The sequence below is a fragment of the Mesocricetus auratus genome, unplaced genomic scaffold (genome assembly GCF_017639785.1).
Source record: "Mesocricetus auratus isolate SY011 unplaced genomic scaffold, BCM_Maur_2.0 Super-Scaffold_100691, whole genome shotgun sequence".
NCBI lineage: Eukaryota > Metazoa > Chordata > Mammalia > Rodentia > Cricetidae > Mesocricetus > Mesocricetus auratus.
In genome coordinates this window covers 41,484,662-41,510,519 of record NW_024429267.1, presented here as the reverse complement: position 1 = coordinate 41,510,519, position 25,858 = coordinate 41,484,662, and the positions used below count along the sequence as shown (strand labels likewise).

At 46.6% G+C, this 25,858-nt stretch overlaps 1 protein-coding gene across 1 annotated transcript in view; it reads left to right on the top strand.

Annotated features, from left to right (window-relative positions):
* Positions 1-25,471, top strand: part of LOC101828453 (inhibitor of carbonic anhydrase) — a 40,551-nt gene extending 15,080 nt beyond the window's left edge. Inside the window, exons 6-17 of the mRNA XM_040740194.1 lie at positions 96-151; positions 3,301-3,479; positions 5,598-5,769; positions 6,716-6,858; positions 10,134-10,224; positions 11,719-11,775; positions 13,877-14,032; positions 16,255-16,396; positions 20,589-20,653; positions 22,597-22,781; positions 24,270-24,456; positions 25,309-25,471. Of these exons, the coding sequence (XP_040596128.1) occupies positions 96-151; positions 3,301-3,479; positions 5,598-5,769; positions 6,716-6,858; positions 10,134-10,224; positions 11,719-11,775; positions 13,877-14,032; positions 16,255-16,396; positions 20,589-20,653; positions 22,597-22,781; positions 24,270-24,456; positions 25,309-25,343 (1,468 nt within the window). The 3' untranslated portion in view covers positions 25,344-25,471. The remainder of the gene's footprint in view (positions 1-95; positions 152-3,300; positions 3,480-5,597; positions 5,770-6,715; positions 6,859-10,133; positions 10,225-11,718; positions 11,776-13,876; positions 14,033-16,254; positions 16,397-20,588; positions 20,654-22,596; positions 22,782-24,269; positions 24,457-25,308) is intronic.
* Positions 25,472-25,858: the final 387 nt, after the last annotated feature.

Genomic DNA, 25,858 nt, shown 5'->3' with positions numbered 1-25,858 from the left:
AGCAAGGCCCCAGCAGATCCTAGGAGGCATTGCACAAGAGCCAGGTGAGGCGTGTTCCCAGGCAGAGCGCCTGACCTTGGCTGTCCTGTTTGCAGATGTCTGCAGGATGGTGCGGGGGATGTGAGCTTCGTGAGGCACCTGACAGTGTTTGGTAAGTGCTGGACAAAGAGTAAAGTGGGCCCCAGCCTGGCCAAAGGCTCGGACTCTGTCTCACTTCTAGAAATGAGTGACACTGAGACGGTTAATGATACAGAAGGATTTTAGGGAAGCATTCTCACAATTTCCGCTTTGTTTAGGACCCCATTTGTTCTCCTTCTTAGTTCACCTCTGTCTCCTGCTGATCACCCCCATATCAGGGACCTGCACCCAGACCTCCCCTGCTCTCTCAGCTAACTAACCTCTACAAATGTAGTGAACATGACTTTTGGACTGTTGTTTCTGCAATGCCAGGCAGTAAACCAAGTGCCTTGTATGTACTAGACAAATGATTTAACCCTGAGAAACATCCCCCCCAGCATACCTTCTTTTGAAGTTTGAAAACAAAAATAATATGGCAAACCTTTCCACCATTTTGGACAATATAGCTTAAACAAGCAAAACAGTAATTTTAGACAAGTTAAGATTACATATTCTGGGACTTTGCGTGCATGTGTGTGTGTGCGTGTGTAAGTTCTGTGCACTGACTCCAGTACTTTGTACAAGCCAGGCAAACACTCTGTGGCAGAGTTGCATTCCTAAATCTTTTGCTTTTCACTTATTATTATTATTGCTCATTTGAGACAAGATCTCACTACATTTCCCAGCTGACCTTCAACTCATTTTGTAGACGACCAAGCAGGTCTCAAATTTCCTACCTTCCTGCTCAGCCTCCAAAGTAGCTGGGTTTACAGGAAAAAGCCTCCAGGCCTGGCCAGATTCTTGATTTTATATCCAATTAAATATCAGATACAAACACACCACACCATTTTTAATGCTTAAAGCTCAACGCTAAGCTCAGTTTTATGACAAACACTTCCAGGAAGTTTCCAGATCCTCACAGTTTACCCTGGACTTGGTTCTAACCTAGCTCCTTTCCTCGTGATGATGTCAGCATCCTTTGTTCTCTGCGTCAGCCACTCACAGCTTACCGTCTCATCACTGCCTGCTGTGTCAGCAGTTTTTAAAACTGGGGCATGTCCTATTATCAGAAATTTTCATGACTAAGGCCATTTTGGGGTCCCATTTTCCAGAACTAAACTGTTCCAGATAATTATTGTTGTGGCCATTGGATGTCTGTGCTAACTATGGTTGTGCCAGTGGGGGGCATCTCCTGGCACTTACTATGGAGATTTAAAAGCACCTCCCCTGGGGAAGGAGCAGGTTGTCCCAGATCATGCTGGATTACCATCTCTCCAGGCCCTGAGCCTAAATTTTAATGTTACTAAATCACTAAAAATGTCATGGCCTGGCAAGGTGGTACATGCCTTTCATCCTAGCCTTTTGGAGGCAGAAGCAGGAGGATGTCTGTGAATTTGAAGCCAGCATGGTCTACATATTGAGTTCTAGGCCAGCCAAGGCTATGTAGTAAGACCCTGTCTAAAATAAATAAATTAATTAATTAAAATTAAACATTATAATAATTTAATTTCTTTCTTTGGATTTTTCTTCTTTCTCTCACTTTTTCTTTCTCTCTTTCTTTCTGTCCTTTCTTCCCTCCTTCCTCCTCCCTCCTCCCCCTCCCTCCTTCCTTCCCTCCCTCTCTCCTTCCTTCCCCCTACTCCCTTCCTTCCTTCCTTTTTGAGACAGGGTTTTCTCTGTGTAACAGCTCAGGCTGTGTAACTCAGGCTGGCCTCAAACTCAGAGATCCGCCTGTCTCTGCCTCCTGAGTGCTGGAATTAAGGGTGTGTACCACCACCACCTGGCTCTTTGGATTTTTCTAAATAGTGAGACTGCTGATGTGTGCTTCCATATTCAGTCAGTATTTTTTAAAAATATAAAGATTTTAAATGTGTTTATTCCTGTGACATACTGAGTCTAAATTTAACGATCCCCAGAATCTAATGGTAGCCCCCTACTTTCCTTCTCCTGCCCCCTTTTTCCAGTACTGATCAAAACAAGGGCTTTGCACATCCAGCAAGTGCCACACCCCTGAGCCACACCCCAGCCCTCTTTTTACTTTCTTCGATTTGAGACACGGTATCACTAAGTTGGCTGAGTTAGTCTTAAACTCACTTCTTGCCCAGGCAGGCAATGAACTTGCAATCCTCCTACCTTAGCGTCATGGATAGCTGGAATAGGTCTGCACCACCAGGCCCGTTTCTCCTTTCAGTAAAGACTTTCATTAATCCCAAAGACTGTCTGTGTTCATTTTCCAGGCCCACCAATACAAAGTGCCGCACGTTGGGTGGAAAATCACAATCATGAGGTCAACAGGACTCATTCTTTCTGAGATGACAAAGACTCTCCCATGCTGTTCTCCTGGCTGTCTGGCTATCTCTGGTGTCCCTTGGCTTGTACATACATGTCTTTACTGTCTGACTTCATGTTTACATGGCAGACTCCCTGTGTACACATCTCCATCCCAATTTTCTCTTTTCACAACAACACCAGTTGTATTGGATTAGGAGCCCACTGTATTCCAATATGGTCTTACCTCACTGGTGTACATTTGTAAGGACTATTTCAAATAATGTCACTTGTGGAGACTCAACCTATAAATGCACCGAGTCCATAACACCCACATCAACATGGCAGTCAATGAACCTGTTCTTGCGCCTGCAGAGTTCCATGACTGGGACCTCAGGCCTCCTTTTCCCCCTCAGCTCTCACATCGCTCTCCCCCAGCAGACTCTGTTTCTGGGGAACTTGGTTGTCTTTGTGAATTTCCCCAGTGTGGCTGCACCACTGAGACTTTGATCAGTTATCTTAAGAGTCTGATTCTGTTTCTTCATGTCTGTAATGTGATCATTCCATGTCTGGCCTCCTTTAGGTTGGGGGATTCAGTGAAAAGAGACCTAGGCAGCCATGAGCCTTGAGCACAGTTGTGTGAGCTATCATTGCTCAACCTGTGTTTGCTATCACCATTCTTATTTGCAGAGCCACAGGGAAATGGGCAACTGTAGGGTGCCTTGGCCAGGCGTGGTACCCAACCCTGGGTGACCTGCAGTGATATGGTAAACCAGTTGTTTCCCCTGATGAGTCCTCTGCTCTCTCCCCTGTGTAAAGTGTGTTTGCAAAGGATTCTCAGTCCCCTTCAGGCCACTGAATCTGCGGTGGGGGAGAGGTCAGTACAGTCTGCTCACCTGAACTTTCCCTCCTCAGAGGCACTGCCACACAAAGCAGACAGGGACCAGTATGAGCTGCTCTGCACGGACAACACCCGCAGGCCAGTGGATGAATACGAGCAGTGCTACCTGGCCCGGGTCCCTTCTCATGTCGTGGTGGCTCGCAGTGTGGATGGCAAGGAGGACTTGATCCAAGAGCTTCTCAGAGTGGCCCAGGTACCCCCACCCAGCATCCTTTCCCCAACTTACAGCTCCCTGCTTCAGTGTGTGTGTGTGTGTGTGTGTGTGTGTGTGTGTGTGTGTGTGTGTGTGTGTTTGTGGGTCTTCCTTGCCATCTGACTGCAAAGACTAGAAGTCTTTGTGTATTCAGGACATAATGGGTAGTGTTAGCACTCGATCCCTTTCACCAATAATCTACCTGGTCTGTATTTATTACAGACAGTAGAAGCCATAAGAGTCATGTGACTGGCATCACCATCCTGGGAGCTAACAATGCTCAGAAGCACTTCCTGCTCCTTTTCCACTCTTTCCAGTTCTGAAAAGTCTCCTTTGCATCAAGAAAGTGCTTCCCTTATGACCCCATTGCTGACTTGTGACTTCCCTGACAGAGGTCCCCGAACATGGCACTGTCTCTGTATTGGTGGCACTCTCTCCCAGGCAGCTTCTGTACCCTGCCCCATCTCTGCCAACATTGTACTCAGACTCAGAGATGAACTAGACAGAGCTGCCCTTGAATCCACAACGTCACAAGGAGTGCACACATTATTACCAGGAGGGATTGTGCAACCTTGACAATACGGGCCACGTACTTTGTGATTTAACAGAGAAATTCATTTGAAGGACATTCTGGGAAGAATCCTGAACCCTGGGGATAAGGAAGGATGGAGGATTATTAGGGAAAGCTTCAGGTGGCATTTCACACAGAGCCACTGTAATAGCAAAATGCAGTCATTTGATTGTTGTTATTGTTATTGTTCTGTTTTGGTTTTTGTTGAAACAGGTTACATGTGGCCCAGACTTGGAGCTTGATATGTAGTCAAAGAAGGACTTGAACTTCTCATCCTCCTTTTCCAGCCTCCAGGTGCTGGCATTACAGACATGTGCTACCAAACCTAGCAAATGCAGTCCTTTGAAAGCACATGGGCAGGTGCTACTATAAGCCACACTCAGGAACAACTGTGGGCCAGGCCAAGGAGACACAGGCAAAGGACCTTTGAAGTATTTGGAAGTCTGAAAGGAAACTGGTCCTAGCAAGAATCCTGGGATAAAGAGAGGGTAAAGGACACCTGTAGTCCTAGTGGCAATGGTGCTGGTGCAAACAACTTCAGGGTGAAGTCTAGTATTGCCATCATTGGTCAAGCAAGGGGCAGCCATAACCCTGTCCATGGGAGCACACAGGCAGCTGCCTGGCACATGACCAACTCAAACACCTTTCTACAGGTCTTTGGGTCAGGCCCTTGCAGTTCTCTGAGTCTACATGACTCAGACTAGATGAGATTTGACTAAAACTGTCCATAGAGACTTGTTAGAAGCCCTGGGCATTGCTTTTGTGCACAGGATATCTCCCTGTATCTGTGTTAAGGGGTTACTCAAAAATCGTCAGTGGAGCTGGGCAGTGGTGGTGGGAACCTTTAATTCCAGCAGTTGGGAGGCAGAGGCAGGTGGACCTCTGTGAGTTCAAGAACAGCCTGGTCTACATATTGAGTTCTAGGACAGCTACAGAGTTCTAGCCAAAGCTACAGAGAAACCCTGTATTAAAAAAAACAAAAAAACCCAACCAACCAACCAAACAAACAAACAAAAACCTCAGCAACAACAAAAATCTTCAGTGGATTCTGGTAACTGTAGAAAGTCCCAAACCCTACAGATAGATGGATGGGTAGATAGATAGATAGATAGATAGACAGACAGACAGACAGATAGATAGAGAGACACTCCTTGATGCAATGAACTGTGTTCCAGCAAACCATCATCATTATGCTAAAATGAATCAAAGTCAGCAACTATCTTGTATTTTTTGTATACACTCAAGTATATGATAAAGACTAATACAGAAATTAAGCAAAGTGATTATTAACAGTAAAAATATAGAAAATACAACCATATGCTCACTATAATTAAAATTACTTAAAATTTATTGCTTCTTTCTGGAATGTTCCATTTAGTATTTTCAAAGTGCTGTTAACTGCAGGCACCCGAAACGGCAGAAACAAACTATGGCCAAGGATGGCGGCGTGGCTCTTCCCTCCCCTTGCCTAGTTTGGGTTCATTTTGTCTTCGCTTTCGTCCCTGTGTCAACAGCGCTCCCCCATTCCTTGTCCTGCCTCTGAACAGGAACATTTTGAAAATGGCAAGTCATCAGCCTTCCAGCTCTTCAGCTCCCCTCACGGGAAAGACCTACTGTTCACTGACGCTGCTCATGGACTTCTAAGTGTTCCTCCAAAGGTGGACATCCCTCTGTACCTGGGATATGAGTATTTTTCTACAATAAAGAATCTAAAGAGAGGTATGGCAGGCCTGGGGAGGGACCTCTGAAGCTTCACCACAGGGGGAGGCAAAGGCCATGGACTGAGATTTAGTTGGTGGCTGCAAGTTTCACCTAACCTTATTGGCCTTGAGAGCTACTCAGTACCCTGGGTTAATGAGCAGATGTTCTGCTGATCCAGGGGAGACTAAGTTATTTAATTTTAAAAAAGTTATATGGTGGAGGTGGTGGTGCTGGGGCTTGAACCCAGAGCCTCACGGATGTGAAGTAAGGACTCCACTACAGACGTGCTCTTCCAGTCCCCACAGAGAGATCTGAGGACCTTCATATTATAGACAGCTTAAAGCAATGGTATCTCTGGATTCTTGTGTTAACTGAGTCCATTTACCCAGTGACGGTTCTGTTCATCAGGGAGGACCCTCCATCCTAAGCTGACGTGGGAACGTGGCCATCACCACAGTCAGAAGCAGAACTAGAAAGGAGTCCAGAGGCTCTGAGTGCAGCTGCCACCCTCCCTGGCCTTTTCCACCCCCTTTCTTTGCTGTTTCTCTGTCTTCACCCTCCGTTTAGCCAAACAATAGTCACTGAGCACCTACAGAGTGTTAGATGTAAGCTAACACACTGGGTGAGCAACAACAATGAGACCATCAGAGCAGAACGTGTGACTTCCTTGGACTACTCCCTGGATGGAAGTTCTGCAAAGGAAAGTTCCAGAAGGCCCCCAGCTTTGGGATGGAGAGTTGAGACGCTTCCATGGTGACATCAGGAGGGAGGGAAGAACTCCACCATCACTATTTTTCACGAGCACCTGGATTTCTAGCTCTCCTAGACAATGACAGGCAGCCAGGAGCTATGGCATGAAGCAAATCATGCCTACTCATTGCCTTCAGTGATGCCCCATTGGGCAGCATGTCTGCAGCCATCTGGGGTCACTTTGGGGTCCTTCCATCATCTCCGTGCATCCTAGGTTTGGAAGACTCCAGGAGGGTGCAGTGGTGTGCAGTGGGCCAACAGGAGAGGGCCAAGTGTGACCACTGGAGTGCTGTGAGTGGCGGTGCTTTGGCCTGTGTCACGGAGGAAACCCCTGAGGACTGCATTGCTGCCATCACGGTAGGAAGTCCTCTTCCTCCTCTGGGCCCCTGATTCTGGGTAAATGTCTTGATACTAACCCATGAGATTCAGATTTGGTCGGGTCTATAGTTTCCAAAGTCTGTCAGTTATAAAGATTACTGCTTGAATACTCTTGAGTATTGCCTGGCATTGAGTAATCTGTTAATAAGTATTAATACCTTTATCATTTAAAGTCTTGGGCACAGCAGGCACACTTTCTTAGATAACGAAAACTTCGGTTAAAATATGTTTTAATAGCTGCACATCCAGGCATGGTGGAACACAGCTGCAATCCCAATCCCTGGGAGGTGAAAACAAGAGAACCATTTTAAGGCTGTCCTTGGCTACATAGTAAGATTGAGGCTAGCCTAAGTAACAGGAACCTCGTCTCAAACAAACAAACAAGATCCAAAAGACTTTGCATAATATCCTACTAAATATTTCTGCCCCTATTTATCTAGCTAATCTATAGTTTTTACACCTGAGTTATTTAATAAACCCTTAGCTATTATACATATGGGATTGGATTGCTTCTCTTTTTTTTTTGTATTTCTGAGTTCATTGTTAACATTAATTGGTAGCTAATGGTTCTGCAGTACTTTCTACATGGCATGTAAACTTCTACTAACTCTCTTAAACCTCATCAAAGCCCACAGAGGACCTTTCAGTCATTTTATGAATATAAAAATTTTGGGGTGGTGGTGGTGCACACCTTTAATTCCAGCACTCAGGAGGCAGAGGCAGGAAGATCTCTGTGAGTTCAAGGACAGCCTTGTCTACAGAGTGAGTTCCAGGACAGCCAGAGCTATTAAGCAGAGAAACACTGCCTCAAAAACTGTACATAGTACAGTATTTAGGGATGTGTACTTTGAATAGCCAGGTCCTGGAGGCTGTTTGGAACAGTGGTTATTGTAGGAAATATACCATTTATCAGACAAATTATTTAACCTCTTTCTGCTTTGCTTTGTTGATTTATCAAAGGACACTTTCTGTTTTGTCTGCCTTTATGGGGCCTGGTAAGTGATTCACTACCCAGTGTTTTAAATATGTGTGTTCACAGTGTGCCACTCATTTAATTATTTTTTTAACTTTGTTTTTGAGAGTTGGTTTGTTGTTTGGCTGGTACTGGGCATTAAACCCAAGGCCTTGCTCTTCCCACTGACCTCCATCCCCAGCTACTGCACAGCTCTTCCCACTGGCCTGCATCCCAGGCACTGCACAGCTCTTCCCACTGGCCTGCATCCCAGGCACTGCACAGCTCTTCCCACTGACCTGCATCCCAGCTACTGCACAGCTCCTCCCACTGACCTCCATCCCCAATCACTGCACAGCTCTTCCCACTGACCTGCATCCCCAGGCACTGCACAGCTCTTCCCACTGACCTGCATCCCCAGGCACTGCACAGCTCTTCCCACTGACCTGCATCCCCAGGCACTGCACAGCTCTTCCCACTGACCTGCATCCCCAGGCACTGCACAGCTCTTCCCACTGACCTCCATCCCAGGCACTGCACAGCTCTTCCCACTGACCTGCATCCCAGGCACTGCACAGCTCTTCCCACTGACCTCCATCCCCAGGCACTGCACAGCTCTTCCCACTGACCTGCATCCCCAGGCACTGCACAGCTCTTCCCACTGACCTGCATCCCCAGGCACTGCACAGCTCCTCCCACTGACCTCCATCCCCAGGCACTGCACAGCTCTTCCCACTGACCTCCATCCCAGGCACTGCACAGCTCTTCCCACTGACCTGCATCCCCAGGCACTGCACAGCTCTTCCCACTGACCTGCATCCCCAGGCACTGCACAGCTCTTCCCACTGACCTGCATCCCAGGCACTGCACAGCTCTTCCCACTGACCTGCATCCCAGGCACTGCACAGCTCTTCCCACTGACCTCCATCCCAGGCACTGCACAGCTCTTCCCACTGACCTGCATCCCAGGCACTGCACAGCTCTTCCCACTGACCTCCATCCCCAGGCACTGCACAGCTCTTCCCACTGACCTCCATCCCAGGCACTGCACAGCTCTTCCCACTGACCTGCATCCCCAGGCACCGCACAGCTCTTCCCACTGACCTCCATCCCAGGCACTGCACAGCTCTTCCCACTGACCTGCATCCCCAGGCACTGCACAGCTCTTCCCACTGACCTGCATCCCCAGGCACTGCACAGCTCTTCCCACTGACCTGCATCCCAGGCACTGCACAGCTCTTCCCACTGACCTGCATCCCAGGCACTGCACAGCTCTTCCCACTGACCTGCATCCCAGGCACTGCACAGCTCTTCCCACTGACCTGCATCCCAGGCACTGCACAGCTCTTCCCACTGACCTCCATCCCCAGGCACTGCACAGCTCTTCCCACTGACCTCCATCCCAGGCACTGCACAGCTCTTCCCACTGACCTGCATCCCCAGGCACCGCACAGCTCTTCCCACTGACCTCCATCCCAGGCACTGCACATGCCGGGAAATGGCCTGGCACAGGGTGCGTTTTTCCTGCCCTGGTTAGTTTTTAGATTGCTAGGGCAGTCAAGGAGTCACAGTGAAGCATATATATGAATGCACGCTGGTGTCACTGGTGTTTGACAAAAGTCTCACATATCCTCGTTGGTCTGGCACTCACTATGTTGCCCAGGCTAGCCTTGAACTTGTGGCATTCTCCTGCTTCAGCCTCACCAGTGCTGGAATTGCAAGTATGAGCTATACTCCATTTAACTATTTTTAGCTCAGTGATATTATTTATAACTGTAAGAATACATTAGTTGCTCTGTTTAGAAAAAATGATTATGATATCAAGTTAACTATGAATGAATTATTTAATGGTCATTCACTATTTTGTTAGTTAATTATTTATTAGTTATTTGTTGGAAACATTTCTTGCATCATTGAGTGCAGTACTAACGGGATTCGGGGGACAGATTTGATTCCACTGGTTGAAAGAAAACGTTTTCCATGGAGCAGGTTAAATAACGGTACCTGAGTCTGGCCACGTGGGTTGCTGAATTAAGTGACAATGATCATAAAGAAAGTATGCTGTGTGCATGTCCAGGGATGTCCAGAGAGCACGGCCTGAGTTGAGCCCTTGTTTCTAGCCGACAGGACAAAGACAGGTCTAGTTTTCTAAATTCCACATTTTCACGGCAGCAGACTTGGAAGTACCACGATCTGGTTTAATAAGTACACATGACAGGAAACTTGTGAAATGGAGAGCCTGAGGGTCAGTGGGATGGAAGACAGTCACACAGTTCACCACTGATTTCTTTCTTGATTTCAGAAAGGAGAAGCCGACGCCATGAGCTTGGATGGAGGGTTTGCCTACATCGCCGGCCACTGTGGTCTGGTACCTGTCCTGGGAGAGAACTACTGTGAGTGGAGGGTGGGGATTCTCTGGGTTTCCCTCTGGGCATGAACACAGAAAGGTGAAGAAACGGTGCCCTTTTTCTGATAAGATAATCATAGCTATGTTTGTATCTTAGGACACTTTGAAGCAGAACCTTCTACTCCACAGCAGAGTCAGCTCAGCTACAGATACAGCCGTTAGGACTGTTTCCAAAGGGTTTAGGATTGAGAACTGGGCCCAGCATCCATGACAAACTACTTTCCTCAATACACCAATTTCAGTGTCACTCAATAATGAGAGACAGGCAGAGGAACAGGGAGAGGGAGAGGGGGAGGGAGAAGAAGAGAGAGAGGGAGAGATTTTATTCAGCATAGCCACATGAGGAAGAGGAACAAATTGGAGACATCGTGATGCCCAAGCCCACCTTCAGGATGCTAATATGAAGGCTCATGTTTAAACAGAAGGCAAGAGATGTGCCCGGATGAGCGATCCTGGTCACAGTGTGGTCTCACCCACTATTGGCCCACCATGTTGTTTGGCTTCAGTCTCCCCTGCAAGGTGTTTGAGTGTCAGAGCTGTTTGAAATCTTTCCTTGGGAGACAATTCTTCCTCAGGCTGGCAGTAGTACTTTAGTTTTTCCCTTCCCCAGAACAATGTCCCTGGAGGAATCCCAGTTCTTTGGGGACTGCTGTCTCAATAGTCTGACAGCCAAAGTGAGGGGAGCAAGTGTCTGTCTTTTCAGTAGCTCTGCCCCTGCCAGGACAGTTACAGCAGAAAGAGTTCAGAATCATACCTCTTATAATGGCTATAATGATACTGGAGGGTATGGGGTGGGTAGAGCCATGACAGTGCTTGCCAAACAGCCCTTGGGTTAGACTTGCTGTTAGCTCAGGGAAGATGTCAGATCCAGACAGATACCTCAGAAGGATCTCTGCCAATATCTGCAGTGGTCTCTTCTCCTCCCCTTCAATGGGCATCGGCTTTTATTTTGTATCTGTTTAAGTGTTGAGGAGATTCTGGGATGGAACCTAGTGTTCTAATAGCCAAGGGCAGGAGGAGATGGAATTAAATGCTCCTGTAGGACCTTTGCCAGTTGATAACCAGTGATAGATCACTAAGCCAACATTTCTCATTTTAGTCAATCTCAGTTGAGGTTGAAAAATTCACATCTTGGATAGAGTAACTTACATGAGAGGTACGTCTATCTAATTACTCTTTATCAGTAAACGTTGGGAGTCGGATATCTGTATAATAACCTGAGGGATCAGAGGAGTGACCAGTGACCTCCTATCTCTTTCATTCCTCCATCCAAAAGGGCCAGACTCTCTCTAAGCCCCGCCCAACTACTTCCTGTCTCTCTATCTGTCCCCAATCCTCCAAAACATCTATGATTAATTTTGGTCAGCTAGTACCTAGCTCTTCCCTTTGACTCAAAGCAAACTTTGTTGTCATAAAGCAATCAAAGTATCACACAACAGCCCTCAATTTTTCTTTTTTCTTTTCTTTTTTTTTTTTTTAGTGTCTACACATGGCAGTCAAAGACTGGGGTCTATGTGTGTGAATGCACCTTTGGAAGGTGAGTGAATCAGTAACATTGAGGTTCAAAAGCAGAACCTTATGCTCGGGAAGAGGATAAAGGTGGCCTTAAAAACAAACCAAATTTGAGGCTGGAGAGACATCTTAGCACTGAAGTATGAGTATTGGCCTTATAGAGGACTCAAGTTTGATGCCCAGTACTTCTAGGATCAGGTGAAGCCTCATGTGAGGAGGAGATCCCAAGGGCTGCTGAGGAAGAGGAAGAAAATGGGAACTACCCTGCAGTTAGCTAGAACTTACTGATAGGGGAGTCAACCTGGTCTTTAGAACAAACCACCCTGCCTGAGGATTTTTATTGCTGCGATGAAACACCATGACCAAACAGCAAACTGGGGAGGAAACAGGCTTGGATGGAGAGAGTTTGGTATTCAACCAAGTGTATCAGTTTTTTCCTTGTAGCCATGGCAAAAGCATCCTAAGTGGGGAGGGTTTATTTTAGCATACAGTTCTGGGGGATACAATCCATCATAGTCTTAAAGCCTGGTGGTGGGAGTGGGAGCCTGCCTGGTCACATTGCACCAGTGGTCAGAAGACAGGGAGAGGTAAATGTCGGCATTGGCCAGCTTTCTCCTTTTCATGGAGCCCAGGGAATGGCATCTGCTTTTCCACCCCAATTAACCCCATTATCCCTCACTGGCATGCCCAAAGCTTTATCTCCAAGGTGCTTCAAGATCCTATCAAGTCGACCATCAAACCATCACACCAACTCTCTCTGTGTCTCTCTCTTATCTTTCTGTCTCTACTATCTCTCTCATCTTCCTCTCCTATGTGTCTCACTGCTTCTATCTCTCTTATCTCTCTGCCTCTGTTTTGCCTGTCTTTCTCTGTCTCTCCTATCTCTCTGTATCTGTTTCTCTCTGTGTATCTCTCTCTCTCCCTCTCTCTCTCTCTCTCTCTCTCTCTCTCTCACACACACACACACACACACAAACACACACACACAAAGATAGATGATAGTATTTAATGGCATAAATGTAAAAGCCCTAGACCTGAAGACAGTACTAGTATTTTAGTATTAGTAGATAGTACTTAGCTACTTGTATAACAGGGCCCAGTCAGAGGCTAGCTGCTGACTCAGTAGAATCTGCTTTACTTTGAGAGAGTCTAGCACTATCTCTGACACTAGCACTGTCTCTGCCACTAGCACCACTGCGGAGAACCTACAGATTCACTTCTTCTCCCCACTCACAACAGGATGCTCAGCACACATCAGCTTCTCTCCCAGGATGAGTTTTGGCATTCATTTTACTAAAGAGAAATGTAGGCACATATAGAGCCACATGAGGTTACTTAAGAAATACCTAGCGAAGCCGGGCGTTGGTGGCACACGCCTTTAATCCCAGCACTGGGAGGCAGAGGTAGGCGGATCTCTTTGAGTTTGAGACCAGCCTGGTCTACAAGAGCTGGTTCTAGGACAGCCTCCAAAGCCACAGAGAAACCCTGTCTCAAGAAAAACAAAACAAAACAAAAGAAATACCTAGTGAAACAAGTCTTCCACTTGCCATGTTGAGCCCCAACTTTTCCACATTTGAACACATCCAGGTAGAGCAGGGTGTGTGTGTGTGTGTGTAATGGAGGAAGTAGTGAATAACATTGTCTTCTAATTCTAAAGTTTTATACTTCTATCTAATCTTACCAAATTCCTTCTTCAGATCAGACTCACTAATGAACACAATTCAGTAGTGTATTCTTTGGATAAGAATAGCTGGTGCATTAGTGATGCTTCCATGAATCAGGAAGAAGGCAAGAATGCTCGCTCCACCTAGAGGTTATCTGGGAAGTTAAGGCAGTATGATAAAAAGAAGAGGGATGCTGAAGATGCAAAGGCTCCCTTGGACCACTTCCCCCCTTCCATTCTCAGACACCCTAAGGTCACACTTGTAGGCAAACATTGGCTATGCAGTTTCCACATATCAGCCAAGGGACCGAAGAGAACAGAAAATGGAGAAACCAAGTTCATATTCTCCATCACAAAGAGATGCCAATCAAAGTCGTGGGGAAGGGGGCGTGTCAGATCCTGCTTTTGTCTGCTCTCCTTCTCCAAACCGTAAGAGCTTGTGTTTTTGTGTCTCCACTACAAGGTTATTATGTTGTGGCTGTGGTTAAGAAATCAGACGTCAGCATCACCTGGAACTCTCTTCGAGGCAAGAAGTCCTGCCACACAGCAGTTGGCACCTCTGCAGGCTGGACCATCCCCTTGGGTTTAATATACAACCAAACTGGGTCTTGCAAATTTGGTAAGTGTGTTCTGAAGGTGAAGTGGTGCCTTGCTTGGGCTTGTACCTGAGTTGAGGGGAAATTCAGTTCAGATCAAGGATGGTCCTGATTGGTATTTGGGCCAAGGACTTGACAGAAAGAAGGTGAGCCTCACCTCTCCCCTTACTTTGCACCCACCTGCCCTCAGGGCTATGCACTCCCATCAAAAGTAAGTGTGTGTGGATGAAGGGGAGGAGGAAAAGTGCCCCAGCTTGGTTTTTCTCCTGCTCCTGCAAGAGCCCATCCTTTCCAACCTGGTTAAGAAGTAGTTGGGTTGCATAAAGCCACTCTTTCCCTGGTCCCTAAGCATTCACATCCAGGTGCAGCTCAGTCATCAAGGGATGAAAAACTAGGCTCTTGATATGCACTGAATAAAATGATGGGTGCTACTGCTATCATTGGGTCTAAAGGGTGATAACTCCCAAACACAGATTGCTCCTTGACCTACACACACACACACACACACACACACACACACACACACACACACACACACACACACACAGTTTCATGAAGTTCAGCTTTGCTTCAAACTCACCATGTAGCTGAGGCTGACCTTGAACTCCCGATCCTTCTGCCTCCCAAGAGCCTGGATTGCAGTTCAATAGTCTATTGAACTGACTATTGCCATATCCACTTAGGATCTCAAAGGCATATTAAACTCACCCTATCCAAAACTGCATTTTTTAATTCTACCCTGGTAATGTTCCTGAGCTGCCTAAGAAGGTGGAGGGCTCTGGAGTCCTCCTTGCCCAGAAATATGTTTTTCCTCCTCCATCCCATCTCTCATTACTTTATCCTGATCTCTCCTGGCCCACTTAAGCAGCCCCCCACCTGAGCTTCTCATCAGCCCTTGATCCCGTCCTCCTCTCGGTCAGGTAGACTTCTGCAAAGTGTGGATCTGACTGTGTGCCAATACACTGAGCCCAGCAGTGCCCAAATCACTTCAGAGACTCCCCTTCTCTAGGGATAAAGAACAGTAGCTACACAGTAAGATCCCCTGGAGTCTGGATCTTGCCCCTACCCCTCTCCCCTCTCTTGATGGTCTACTCAAATGGCCTCCATTAAGCCTTTTGTGCTATGTCTGGACTCTGCTCCTATATGGACCTTTTCAGGGACCAGTTCTTGTCTGTAGACTTGTCTTCTCTCCCCATCCCTTGGGGACCACCCACTCACTCACAGGTCTATAGAGAGTCGCTCTATCTCCAACTGAATGGAATCGTAACCCTTCTTCCCGGATTTGCAGGCCCATGGGTGTGGTAACTTGAGTTCTGACAGGTACCTACAGGTAGTAAGTAGGTTTAACAAGGAAAGGCCTGTGCTTAGTGTCCTTGGTGTAGTTCCTGGAACCCAGTGCTAGGCTTGGAAGCCATGGCTTTCTATTCCTTACCCGACTCAAAGTCACAATGACAAAACAGCAGAGATCAGAAAACACTGGTGTAGGTTAAACAAGCCAGCTCCTGCTCCCATTTCCATTCTGTTAGGGCTAAGCTCTCTATCTGTCCATCATCACCCCTGCCCTGTGTGGACACAGGGGTGGATTTCTGTAAGCTCACAGTTTGGTCCTTCTCCAGCCAGTCTGTCTGGAATCTTTTATTTTATTCCATAAGGTTCTTGTTCCTTTTATAAAAAAGTAGCTTTTTATGTATAGTATATGTGTTTGTGTGGGTGTTGCTATGTATGTGTGCAGACACATATGTGTGCACATGTGTATGGATGCTAGAGGTGAATATTGGGTGTCTTTTTCCATTGATCTCCATATTGCCATTATTTGAGTCCCTCTATGCAGCCTTGGCAGTCCTGGAACCTGCTGTGTAGACCAGGCTACAAACTCAGAGATCCAACTGTCTCTGCCTCTTTAGTGCTGGGATTAAAGGCCTCTATCTTGTTTTTGGAGGCAGGGTCTCTCACTGAACCTGGAGCTTACCAATTTGACTAGGCCAGCAGGCCAGTAAGCTGCAGGGGTCTTCTTCTCTCCACCCTCCTCTGCACTGGAGTTACAGACTTTTACTTAGGTGCTGGGGATCTGAACTCAGGTCCTCTTGCTTGCATGGCAGGCACGTTGCTGACCGATCCATCTCCCCAACCCCTTAACAATGTTGGCAAATAACTAGCTGTGTGCTGTGTTATCAGTCTTAGGGACAAACCATGGGGCTTTCCTGCCATCACAGGAAGAGCTGACTCTAGCTTTCCTTCCTCACAGATGAGTTCTTCAGTGGCAGCTGTGCCCCAGGGTCCAATCCAAAGTCCAAACTCTGTGCTCTGTGTGCCGGGGGTGACGACCCAGCCCACATGTGTGTCGCCAACAGCCATGAGGGATATTATGGATCCAGTGGAGCTCTCAGGTTAGTATCTATGGCTATTTTTTTCTCTTGGCATCACCCCACCAACCTCCTCACCTCTTCATCCTTTTCAGCATTCCAGTATCAACTTAGAAGTAGCCAGAATTTGGAGAACAGAGTCACTGCAATTCCAGTTGTTCTATGGTCTGATATTCAGCCAGGTTCTAGAGAGTGATCTCTTGATCCAGCTGCCTGAACTGGACCTTTGTGTACCTGGACAGGGCAAGATGGGGAGTGCAGGGTCTGCTTTCCTTTCTTTCTTCTATGTGACTATAGATAAACTATGGGTTCTGGTAGAGCTCAGCTGTCAATCACAGGAGAGACCCAGACACCTGTTTCCTAATTCAGCTAATGACTATTTTTTGCTGTTGTTGTTTGTTGTTTTTTGAGGCAGGGTTTCTCTGTATTGTTTTGGAGGCTGACCTGGAACTTGCTCTGTAGACCAGGCTGGCCTCAAACTCACAGAGACCCACCTGCCTCTGCCTCTGCACACCTTTAATCTCTGAGTGCTGGGATTAAAGGTGTGCACCACCAATGCCCGGGCGAGTATCTTTTATAATAGACATTTCTAAGCTCCTCTATCCATTCAAGAAAAATGAGACATACTTACTGTAACACAATAAATAAAAGATCCAGAGACAGATATTGGGGTTCAAGCTTCAAGCTGAAGATCAGAAAAGCAAAACAGCCAAGCCATTAGATCTTACCACTATCTCAGGCTGAAAGGACTTATCCTGTTTCTACAAGCTATCACCAAGCCTCAGACTGTTGCCTCTCCTCATTGTGGCTGGAAAATGAATGCTAGCTCTGAGACCCTGTTGCTGTGTTAAATACCTCTCATGAGTCCTGGGATCCCAAGTGCTGAGATCATCTTTGTGTGAGCTGTTTCTCTTTAGGACTGGATATATTTTCTGTATCTCAGTCTGTCTACCTCTACCTCCCACGAGGTGGGATTAAAGGTGTGTACCACCACTGCCTGGTTTCTATAACTTGTGGCCGACTTTGCTTTCTGAATACTCAGGCAAGCTTTAATAAACCATTAATAATATATCACCACAACTTACAGAGCACTGAGTGACAGGTGCTGTTCTAGGTAGAGGCATTACAGCAAACAGCAAGACACACATGGTCCTGTCCACCCCGGTGTCCGAGTGGAAGAGCAGGACAGTAAACACACGAGCAAATTAGATTCTTCTCAACTGTATATGCTATAGAGGGACCAAGGGGAGGCATCTGTTAGGGAGCTTTCCATCCTCTAACAAAATGCCTGAGACAATCAACTTGTAAGGAGAAGAAGTTCATTTTGGCTCATGGTCTTAGAGGTTCTAATCCATGATAGAGTAGAATCAATGTGGCTGGGGTCCAACCATTCCTTTCAAAGGTACACCTCAATGACCTAAGATTTCTCATAGGGCCCCATCTCCTCCTGGTTTCACCTCTAATACCATCACCTCAGAAGCAAGCTCTTTAAAACTTAAGTTTAAACTTTAATTTTGACGTGTATGTGTGTTCCTCTGTTTGTGTGTGTGTATGTGTGTTCCTCTGTGTGTGTGTGGTGTGTGTGTGTGTGTGTGTGTGTGTGTGTGTGTGTGTGTGAATATGATCATGTAATACAGATACCTGCAGATGCCAGAAGAGGGCATCAGATCCCCTGGAGTTGGAGATAAGGGTGCTTGTCAGCTGCCCAACATGGGTGTTGGGAATTGAACTCTGGTTCTCTGGAAGAGCAGTAAGTGCTTTTAATGACTGACCCTTCTCCCCAATCCCTGGAACGAAGCCTTAATAGTCATGTACTTTTGGAAGATAGTCAAGATCCTAACGCAGCAGGGATTGATGTGGCAGTGACCAAGGCAGGGGACAGTTTTAGAAAAGGGACATGGGAAGACATTCAAGAGAAGAAGGATCAGGAGAGCACAGAACTAAGTATTGAGAGAATCTGTGGTAAGAGTAATCCAGAAGTGAGTCAGCAAGGATGAGGCCATGGGTGGCACAAAGCACTCTGCAGTAAGGTCAGCAACAGAGGTTTGGAGTGTGGAGAAGGAGGATCTGGGTTGTGACCTGCTCGGTCAGCATCTGGTGGCCATGTCTGTTGAACCCTGTAGACCTGGCTGAGCAGGCAGACTGTGTTCTAAGTATGACGAGCCATGCTGGGCATGTTCAGATTGTGTGTGTGTGTGTGTGTAATGGTTGAGTAAAGCTCTCCTGCCCCCATATACACCCGGACAGCACACTTCTGCTTCTCTTGTCAGTCATACGTTAGTGACAACAATATCTGCTGAATATTAAATCTAAGACAAACTAGCTTAATATTTCTTTATAACATAAGGTATATTGGTATTGTGTTTGGCCCAATTTCAATACTTTCTCAAAAAATTCATTTGCTTATCTATTCATGTGTGTGTGTGTGTGTGTGTGTGTGAGAGAGAGAGAGAGAGAGAGAGAGAGAGAGAGAGAGAGAGAGAGAGTGTTGTGCATAACGATGTACATGTGGAGGTCAGAAGACAACTTGAGGCAGTTGTCTCTCTCTTTCCACCATGTGAGCTCCAGAGATCAAAGCCAGATTGCCAAGTTTGGTGACTTGACAGAACCTCACTATTGTAGTCCAGACTGGCCTGGAATTTGTGATTCTTTGGTCTCAGCCTCTCAGATGCTGAGGTTATAGATGCTACCACCTTGCCAGGTCCTGTTTTGATGCACAGGACTTAAAACTTACTCCCTTTACAAAATGATGAGGCACACAGAGGACCCTCTTAGCTTCAAATATCTCATTCTCTATTGCTCTCACCTCTCCCTAAGTTCATTCTTCTTGGTAAACTCCAATCCTGTAAGTTCTTCCTGTTCTCACACCCTCGGGCATGTCCTTGTCTTCCCACAGTGCGCCCACACACATTTAAGGACCAGTCATGGTCATTGTTATTCTGTACTCAGTGCCTGTCCCTCCTTCTGGCTAAACTCTGAGATTGACTGAGGCCTCCAGCTGTCTGGCTTCCTTTGCAAGCAATGAGGACCAAGCTCAAAAGATGCATGCCTCTGCATCCCTACTGCTTCCTAGGAGACAAAGCAATTAGAAGAGGAAGCCCACAAAGCCTCATTACTGGATCAAGGCAGCATCTGCCAGCTTCAGTGCCCTCAGATGCTGCCTTTCGCCTGTTATTTTGGGTACTTGTCCTCTCCTAGCTGTCCTGTACCCACAGAGACATCCTCTCCTGCCCATCTGAGGGCGTTGTCCTCCTGCATCATCACATTCTTTTTTTCTAAGTACTGTACCATAGCCGCTGAACCACCAGAGTTCCACACGTTCTTGTTTACTAGGTCATTCCCACCAGCATGCAAACATGCCCTTATTTTTTCCACCAAACAAAACAATAAACTCAAGCAACTGTGTGTTCTTCACTCTTTGCAACAACAACAACAAGGTGGGGGCTCTCGTGAGTCCGAATGCGCACAAGTGACCCCAGTTACAGACAGAGCCACCCAAAGACAAGAGAGAGAGAATGCTGGAGAGGAACTTGTGGTGGTGAGTTTAGGCTCATGGTTTCCACCCATGGTCACGTTTCTCCACCGCATAGACCTGTGGTGAGGCAGAACATCATGACGGAAGAGTGTGAGGGAACAAATCCCTCACCCCATAAAGGCCATGAAGGAGTTAGTGTGGGACAGGATGGGGGAGTGGGCACATGCTTCAAAGGTGTGACCCCTCAACCTCCTAAAGTTTCTACCAGCTGACAAACAGTGCCACTGGTTAGGGACTCAGCCTTTACCACACAAGCCTGAAGGGAGAACAAATATACAAATCCTAACAGCGTCCCTGACAATCAACAGACAAGCAAAGATGGTGTGCCTGAACACAGGTGCTCATTTCCCACTGAATAAAGGGTGAGTCCTGTCTAGAGAAGTATGTTCGCTGTTATGGGTCCTGAGCAGACACATGAGTGCAATAAAACTCCTTCACAGCCATGTCCCACACTGGTTGTAGTGTCTTGTGGTGTGATACTACATCATATGGTCCCCCTCACACATCTCTGTTAATGGGAGAGCACAAGCACCCCATTTGGGGAGCGGGGTGAGAATCGAAACCAAGGGCCTGGATGGTGGTCGCAATTGCTTGTGCGGGAGAAGGGGTGTGATCCCCCCCCTTAGTGGCTCCTTTTCACTTCTGCTGAGTATCTTTGCTGACCTGGCCCTTGTTGCGCAGGTGTCTGGTTGAGAAGGGGGACGTGGCCTTCATGAAGCACCCCACAGTTCTACAAAACACCAATGGTAGGTGCTTGCACTGTGCTTTCCTTCCTTGAAAAAAAACCTGAGCTCCCCTTGCAGAGCGAAAGTATAACAACTAAACCTAGCAGGCTCCAGAGAGTGGGTCCTAGAATTTTAAATGCATCTAGCATTTTAGCATACTGCCAATCTGTTCGGACTTGGTGATGCTGATTATCACCCTGACCTTGACCCCAGGTGAGGAAACACACAGAGACCATGAACTATGTGAGTGTATCTGCTTCCCTGATGGACAGGCATTCTTTTCATATTGCAGACTAAAGTTTTAGACAGCTATCCATTTTGGGTATCTTGTGCTTTTCTGTGGCTTCTTTTTTAAAGAAAGAAACTCATTTACTTATTGGTATGTGTGCGTGCCCATGTGAGTTTATGTGCAACATGAGTGCAGGAGCCGGAAGAAGCCAGAGGACATTGGGTTCCCTGAAACTGGAGCTGCCTGATGTGGATCCTAGGGACTGAACTTAGGTCCTTGGAAGAACACTACCTATGCTCTTAACCCCTGAGCCATCTCTCCAGCTGCTGAGTGAACTGTTTTCTTTGTCTCTCTGTTTTGGTTTTTTGAGACAGGGTTTTTCTGTGTATCCCTGGCTGTCTTGGAACTCACTCTGTAGACCAGGCTGGCTTCAAACTTGTAGATCCACCTGCCTCTGCCTTCCAAGTGCTGGGATCAAAGATATGCACCACCCCTGCCTGGCAACAGGGTTAGTTTTAATACAGTCTAATTTATTGAATTTTCCTTTTTGGTTAATACTCTCAGGACTGCCATTTTAATTTTTTATTCAGTTCTGGAGAATTTAACCAAGGATCTTGAGCATGCCAGTCACGTGCTCTACTGCTGGGCTACTGTCCAACATTTTGTTTACTTATTGATTAATTTTAAATTTTATAATGTATGACTGTTTTACCTGCATATATGTCTGTATAGCACTTGCATACCTGTTGTATGTATGGCCAGAACAGAGGTCAAAAGAGGGCATCATATTCCTTGGAGTTGGAGTTACACACAGTTGGGAGCCATCTCTTTAACCATTCATTATTATTTTTTAAATCTATTTATTTGTTGTGTGTTAGTTCTGAGGTCAGAGAACAGCTTACTGGAGTCAGTTCTCTCCCTCTACCCTGTGGGCCCCAAAGACCGGAACTCAGGTCCTTAGACTTGGCAGCAATTGTGACCCCACCCTCTCTACTCCCCACTGAGCCATCTCACTGGCCCCAAACATTTCTTTTTAAGTTTTAGAAAGGGTCTTGCTACATTGTCCGGGCTAGTCTTCAACTCATAATCCTTCCGCCTAAACCTCCTAAGTCACTAGCATAGTGATCTGTAGCACACTTCCTGTCAAGCCTTGTGATATGGGGACAAAATGGTTGGCCTCCAGGACTCTGAGAAGAGTGCTTAGGCTAAGTCGCATGCAGCATGTTTCCCCTTCCTGCCCCCAACTCCTGCTCTTGTTGTGAATGTCTCCTTAGGTGTGTGATTCTGGGCAAATCGAGTCTTGTCTGAGCCATTCTGGTCAAATGGGGGTTGGTCTCACACACACACACACACACACACGCACGCACACGCACACGCACGCATGCGTGCGCACACACTCATATGCACACACACTCACATGCACACACGCTCCCAGCACTCTTTCATGTGCTATCTGGCTTAGTGGCAAGCTCAGTATGGATGATGAGCAGCATTCAAGATGGCAAAGCCCGGAGCTCATGCTCACGTTTGCCTGTTGTTGATACCATGAGACTACTTTAAGAAATCTTTACCTTGAGTGGAACTAATGGAGCACTGAACAAGAAGGTTATGGATTCGTGAATTTCTTCTTTTTGTTTTATTTCTCTGTGTGGCATGACTTGCCGGGCACTGGTGGCCAACCTAACTCCTGGACCAAAGCTGTAAGATGTGCCTCATCCCATCTTTCTCTCCCTAGGAAAGAACCATGAGTCTTGGGCTAAGGGTCTGAGACAGGAAGACTTTGAGCTGTTGTGCCTTGATGGCACCAGAAAACCTGTGACAGAGGCTCAGAGCTGCCACCTGGCCAGAGTGCCAAACCATGCTGTGTTCTCCAGGAAAGATAAGGTCGACTTTGCTCGCAGAATACTCTTAAACCAGCAGGTATGGGTGCCAGTGCCTACTCCCTGTGACTCAGTGCCAGTTCCCAGAACTGCACTGGTGCCTGTGTACCCTTACCCAGCCCAGCTCATACCCTTTCTCCCTGGGAAGAGAGCCCTGGGCCCCTGGGCCTGTCTCTGGTTATATCTGATGCCTGTTTACTCTGTAGCTCTCTAAGGATCCAAGAGAACAGCCTGAGATTCGTGGCCTTGAGTAAACACTTGGACTCTCTCGGGCCCCCTCAATTCTCCATGAGAATTAATCCCCTCTCTCCCTGGTGCAGTAAATAAGAGAGCTGTTGGCTCATTGGCAGAATGGTGGCTTTTCTAGCTGACTTGTGGGTCAATGTGAATCTGCCTCCTTAACCTGGATAGGCTGGGTGCCATCTGAAGTTAAAGAGCAAACATCTAGATACTGTATGACCTTACTGGAGATGATCCTATGAAGTAGGAGATGCCTAACCCATATGATCTAAAGGAAAACCCATAGTTGTCCCTGCCTGCTGGAGTAGACACCCCATTCTTGAAGGTTCCAGAAAGAAGAAATCCATGTTTTATCACATGGATGGTGGCCTGGTATTGTGGTTTGCTCCTCTTTGCTGTGCTAAGACACGAACTAAAAGAAGCTTGAGCACAGGAGGGTTTATTTGGTTTACAGGTTAGAGTCCATCACTGAGGAAGTCATGCAGGGGCTCAAGGCAGGAACCTGGAGGCAGGAACTGAAGCAGAGGCCATGGAGGAGCGCTGCTTACTGTCTTGGCTATCTTTCTCGTACTGTCCCAGCCTCCCTGCCTGCTGAGAGATGGCACCACCCACAGTGGACTGGGCCCTCCTGTATCACCTGTTAAGAAAATGCCCCAGAGACATGCCCGAGGGCCAGTCTGACAGAGGCTTTAGTTAACTGAGGAGCCCTGGTTCTACCTGTGTCACATTGGCAATCAAAACTAACCCTCACACCTAGGAAATCCATCAAATAAGAGAGTCTTGATGGTGGAAGTCTGGAGGGGCAAGTCTCACGTAAGACAAGCTGCCGTGCTGGCTGCAGGGGAAGGTGAACGGGATGACGATACGGAACTGGCTGGGCTCCAGAGAAGAGAAGGGCAAAGCAGCAGGGGTCCCAGGCAACAACCAGGCGTGGGAGGGCGATCCAGACAGCTGGGCAAACACCTGGCACTGGCCAGTTTTCTAATTACGTTCTTTTACATACATGGCTGCACAATGTGATGTTACTGCCTTCACTTACAAATAAGCAAACTGAGGTTGACTCACCTTAGTGCAGAATTTTCCTAAGTTCACACAGCAAGGCAAAGATGAAGCCAGCATTCAAACCCTCAGAGCATGCTTTCTGTTACTCTGGCATTTCCTAAACTATTGCTGGGTCTTGGGCTTCTCCAAGGACTGGAGCTGTGCAATCCTGAAGCCTTTGGTCTTCTAGACAGAGTTCTCTATGCTTTCTGGTACCCTCGGTGACTGTCTGTTTGTCCCAATTCAGGAGCTCTTTGGAAACAATGGATTTGAAAGAATGATGTTCCAGATGTTTGAATCCCCAGCTAAGGACCTGCTGTTCAGTGATGACACAGAGTGCTTGTCTATCCTTCAGAACAAAACAACGTATAAAACATACCTAGGGCCACAGTATCTTACCGTGATGGAGAACTTTAGACAGTGCTTGTCCTCTGGTACGTAGAATGGGCCACCAATGAGAAAAAAACACGAGGTTCAAAGTCAGTATATATTAAGAACTCAGGGGTGTCAAGTTCTCAGCTGGTACAGACAAGGGCATAGAGAAGTGGAGACTTTCTCCTGACCTCGCAGAAAGATTCAGTTACCATTGAGCCGATTCAATTAGACAACAGCGAAAGGCATGGTCTATTCATGCTGAATTGTCTGAAGGAGAGAGGTGTTGCAAAGCTCTTCCCATGTGTGTTCCCATTTTTGCTAATCAGCTGGGGGCTTGGGAAATGACACAAACTGTATATACCACAGAACTGATGAAGGGCTGATTTTTGATGGTTTTATATAAAAATGCACAAACATTAATAAAAGTAAATACAGCATGGTTAGCCCTAGAGGAGTCTTGGTGTACATAATTTAGATAGAATAGCTGTCATAAAAGAAAGAAACTGGGGAAATAGAATCAAATTAGAGATAATAGAATCACTGCAATTTAATAGAATTATTTAAAATATAATTTTAATAAATAAATATATAAATAAAATATAATTTTATAAATTCTATTATTTAAGATAGTAGAATGCCTGCAATTTTGTAGCATTATATTGTGTGCTAGAGAAGATACTGGAAGCAGGAAGAAAACACAGGGCAGGTGTTTAAGGATAGACATCTAAAACAGAGAGCACTTATGGGGGTCTTAAATCATCTCGATTAACCAGGACATACTTTAGAAGACAGGAGTGTTCCCAAGATATCTTTAACAACTTTGCTTTTAAGAACATAGGAAATTGGTGCAGAGAGGAGTGTGGCAAGTGCTAGCAGGGAATGATGGTCTTCTCTTGTGTTTTGCTCCACAGAACTGCTGGATGCCTGTACATTCCACAGACATTAAGCACCATTCAGCCGGGGCCACACAGGGTCAGGGGACCCAACTGTTTGTCTCCATGTGGATGCTTGCTGACATCATTATAGCTTAGTGTCATAACTGAAGCAGAAAGAATTAAAATGAATACAAAAATATCTTCACAGAAAGCTTCGCAGAATGTTCTTAGATTTGGGGCAAATAAGATTTTTTATATTAAAACTGAGCTGCTAAGTTTAGTATCTACTAAAAGTTCTATCTCAGCCGGGTGTTGGAGGCACACGCCTTTAATCCCAGCACTTGGGAGGCAGAGGCAGGAGGATCTCTGTGAGTTCTAGGCCAGTCTGGTCTATAGAGCGAGTTCCAGGACAGCCTCCAAAGCTACACAGAGAAACCCTGTCTCAAAAAACCAAAAATAAAGTTATATCTTACAAGCTGGTGAGATGGATCAGTGGGTAAAGAGTGTAGCTATCAGAGTTTCAGCTCTGGGACCTACACAGTGGAAGGAAAGACTCCAACAAGTTGTCCTCTGACCTTCACATGGA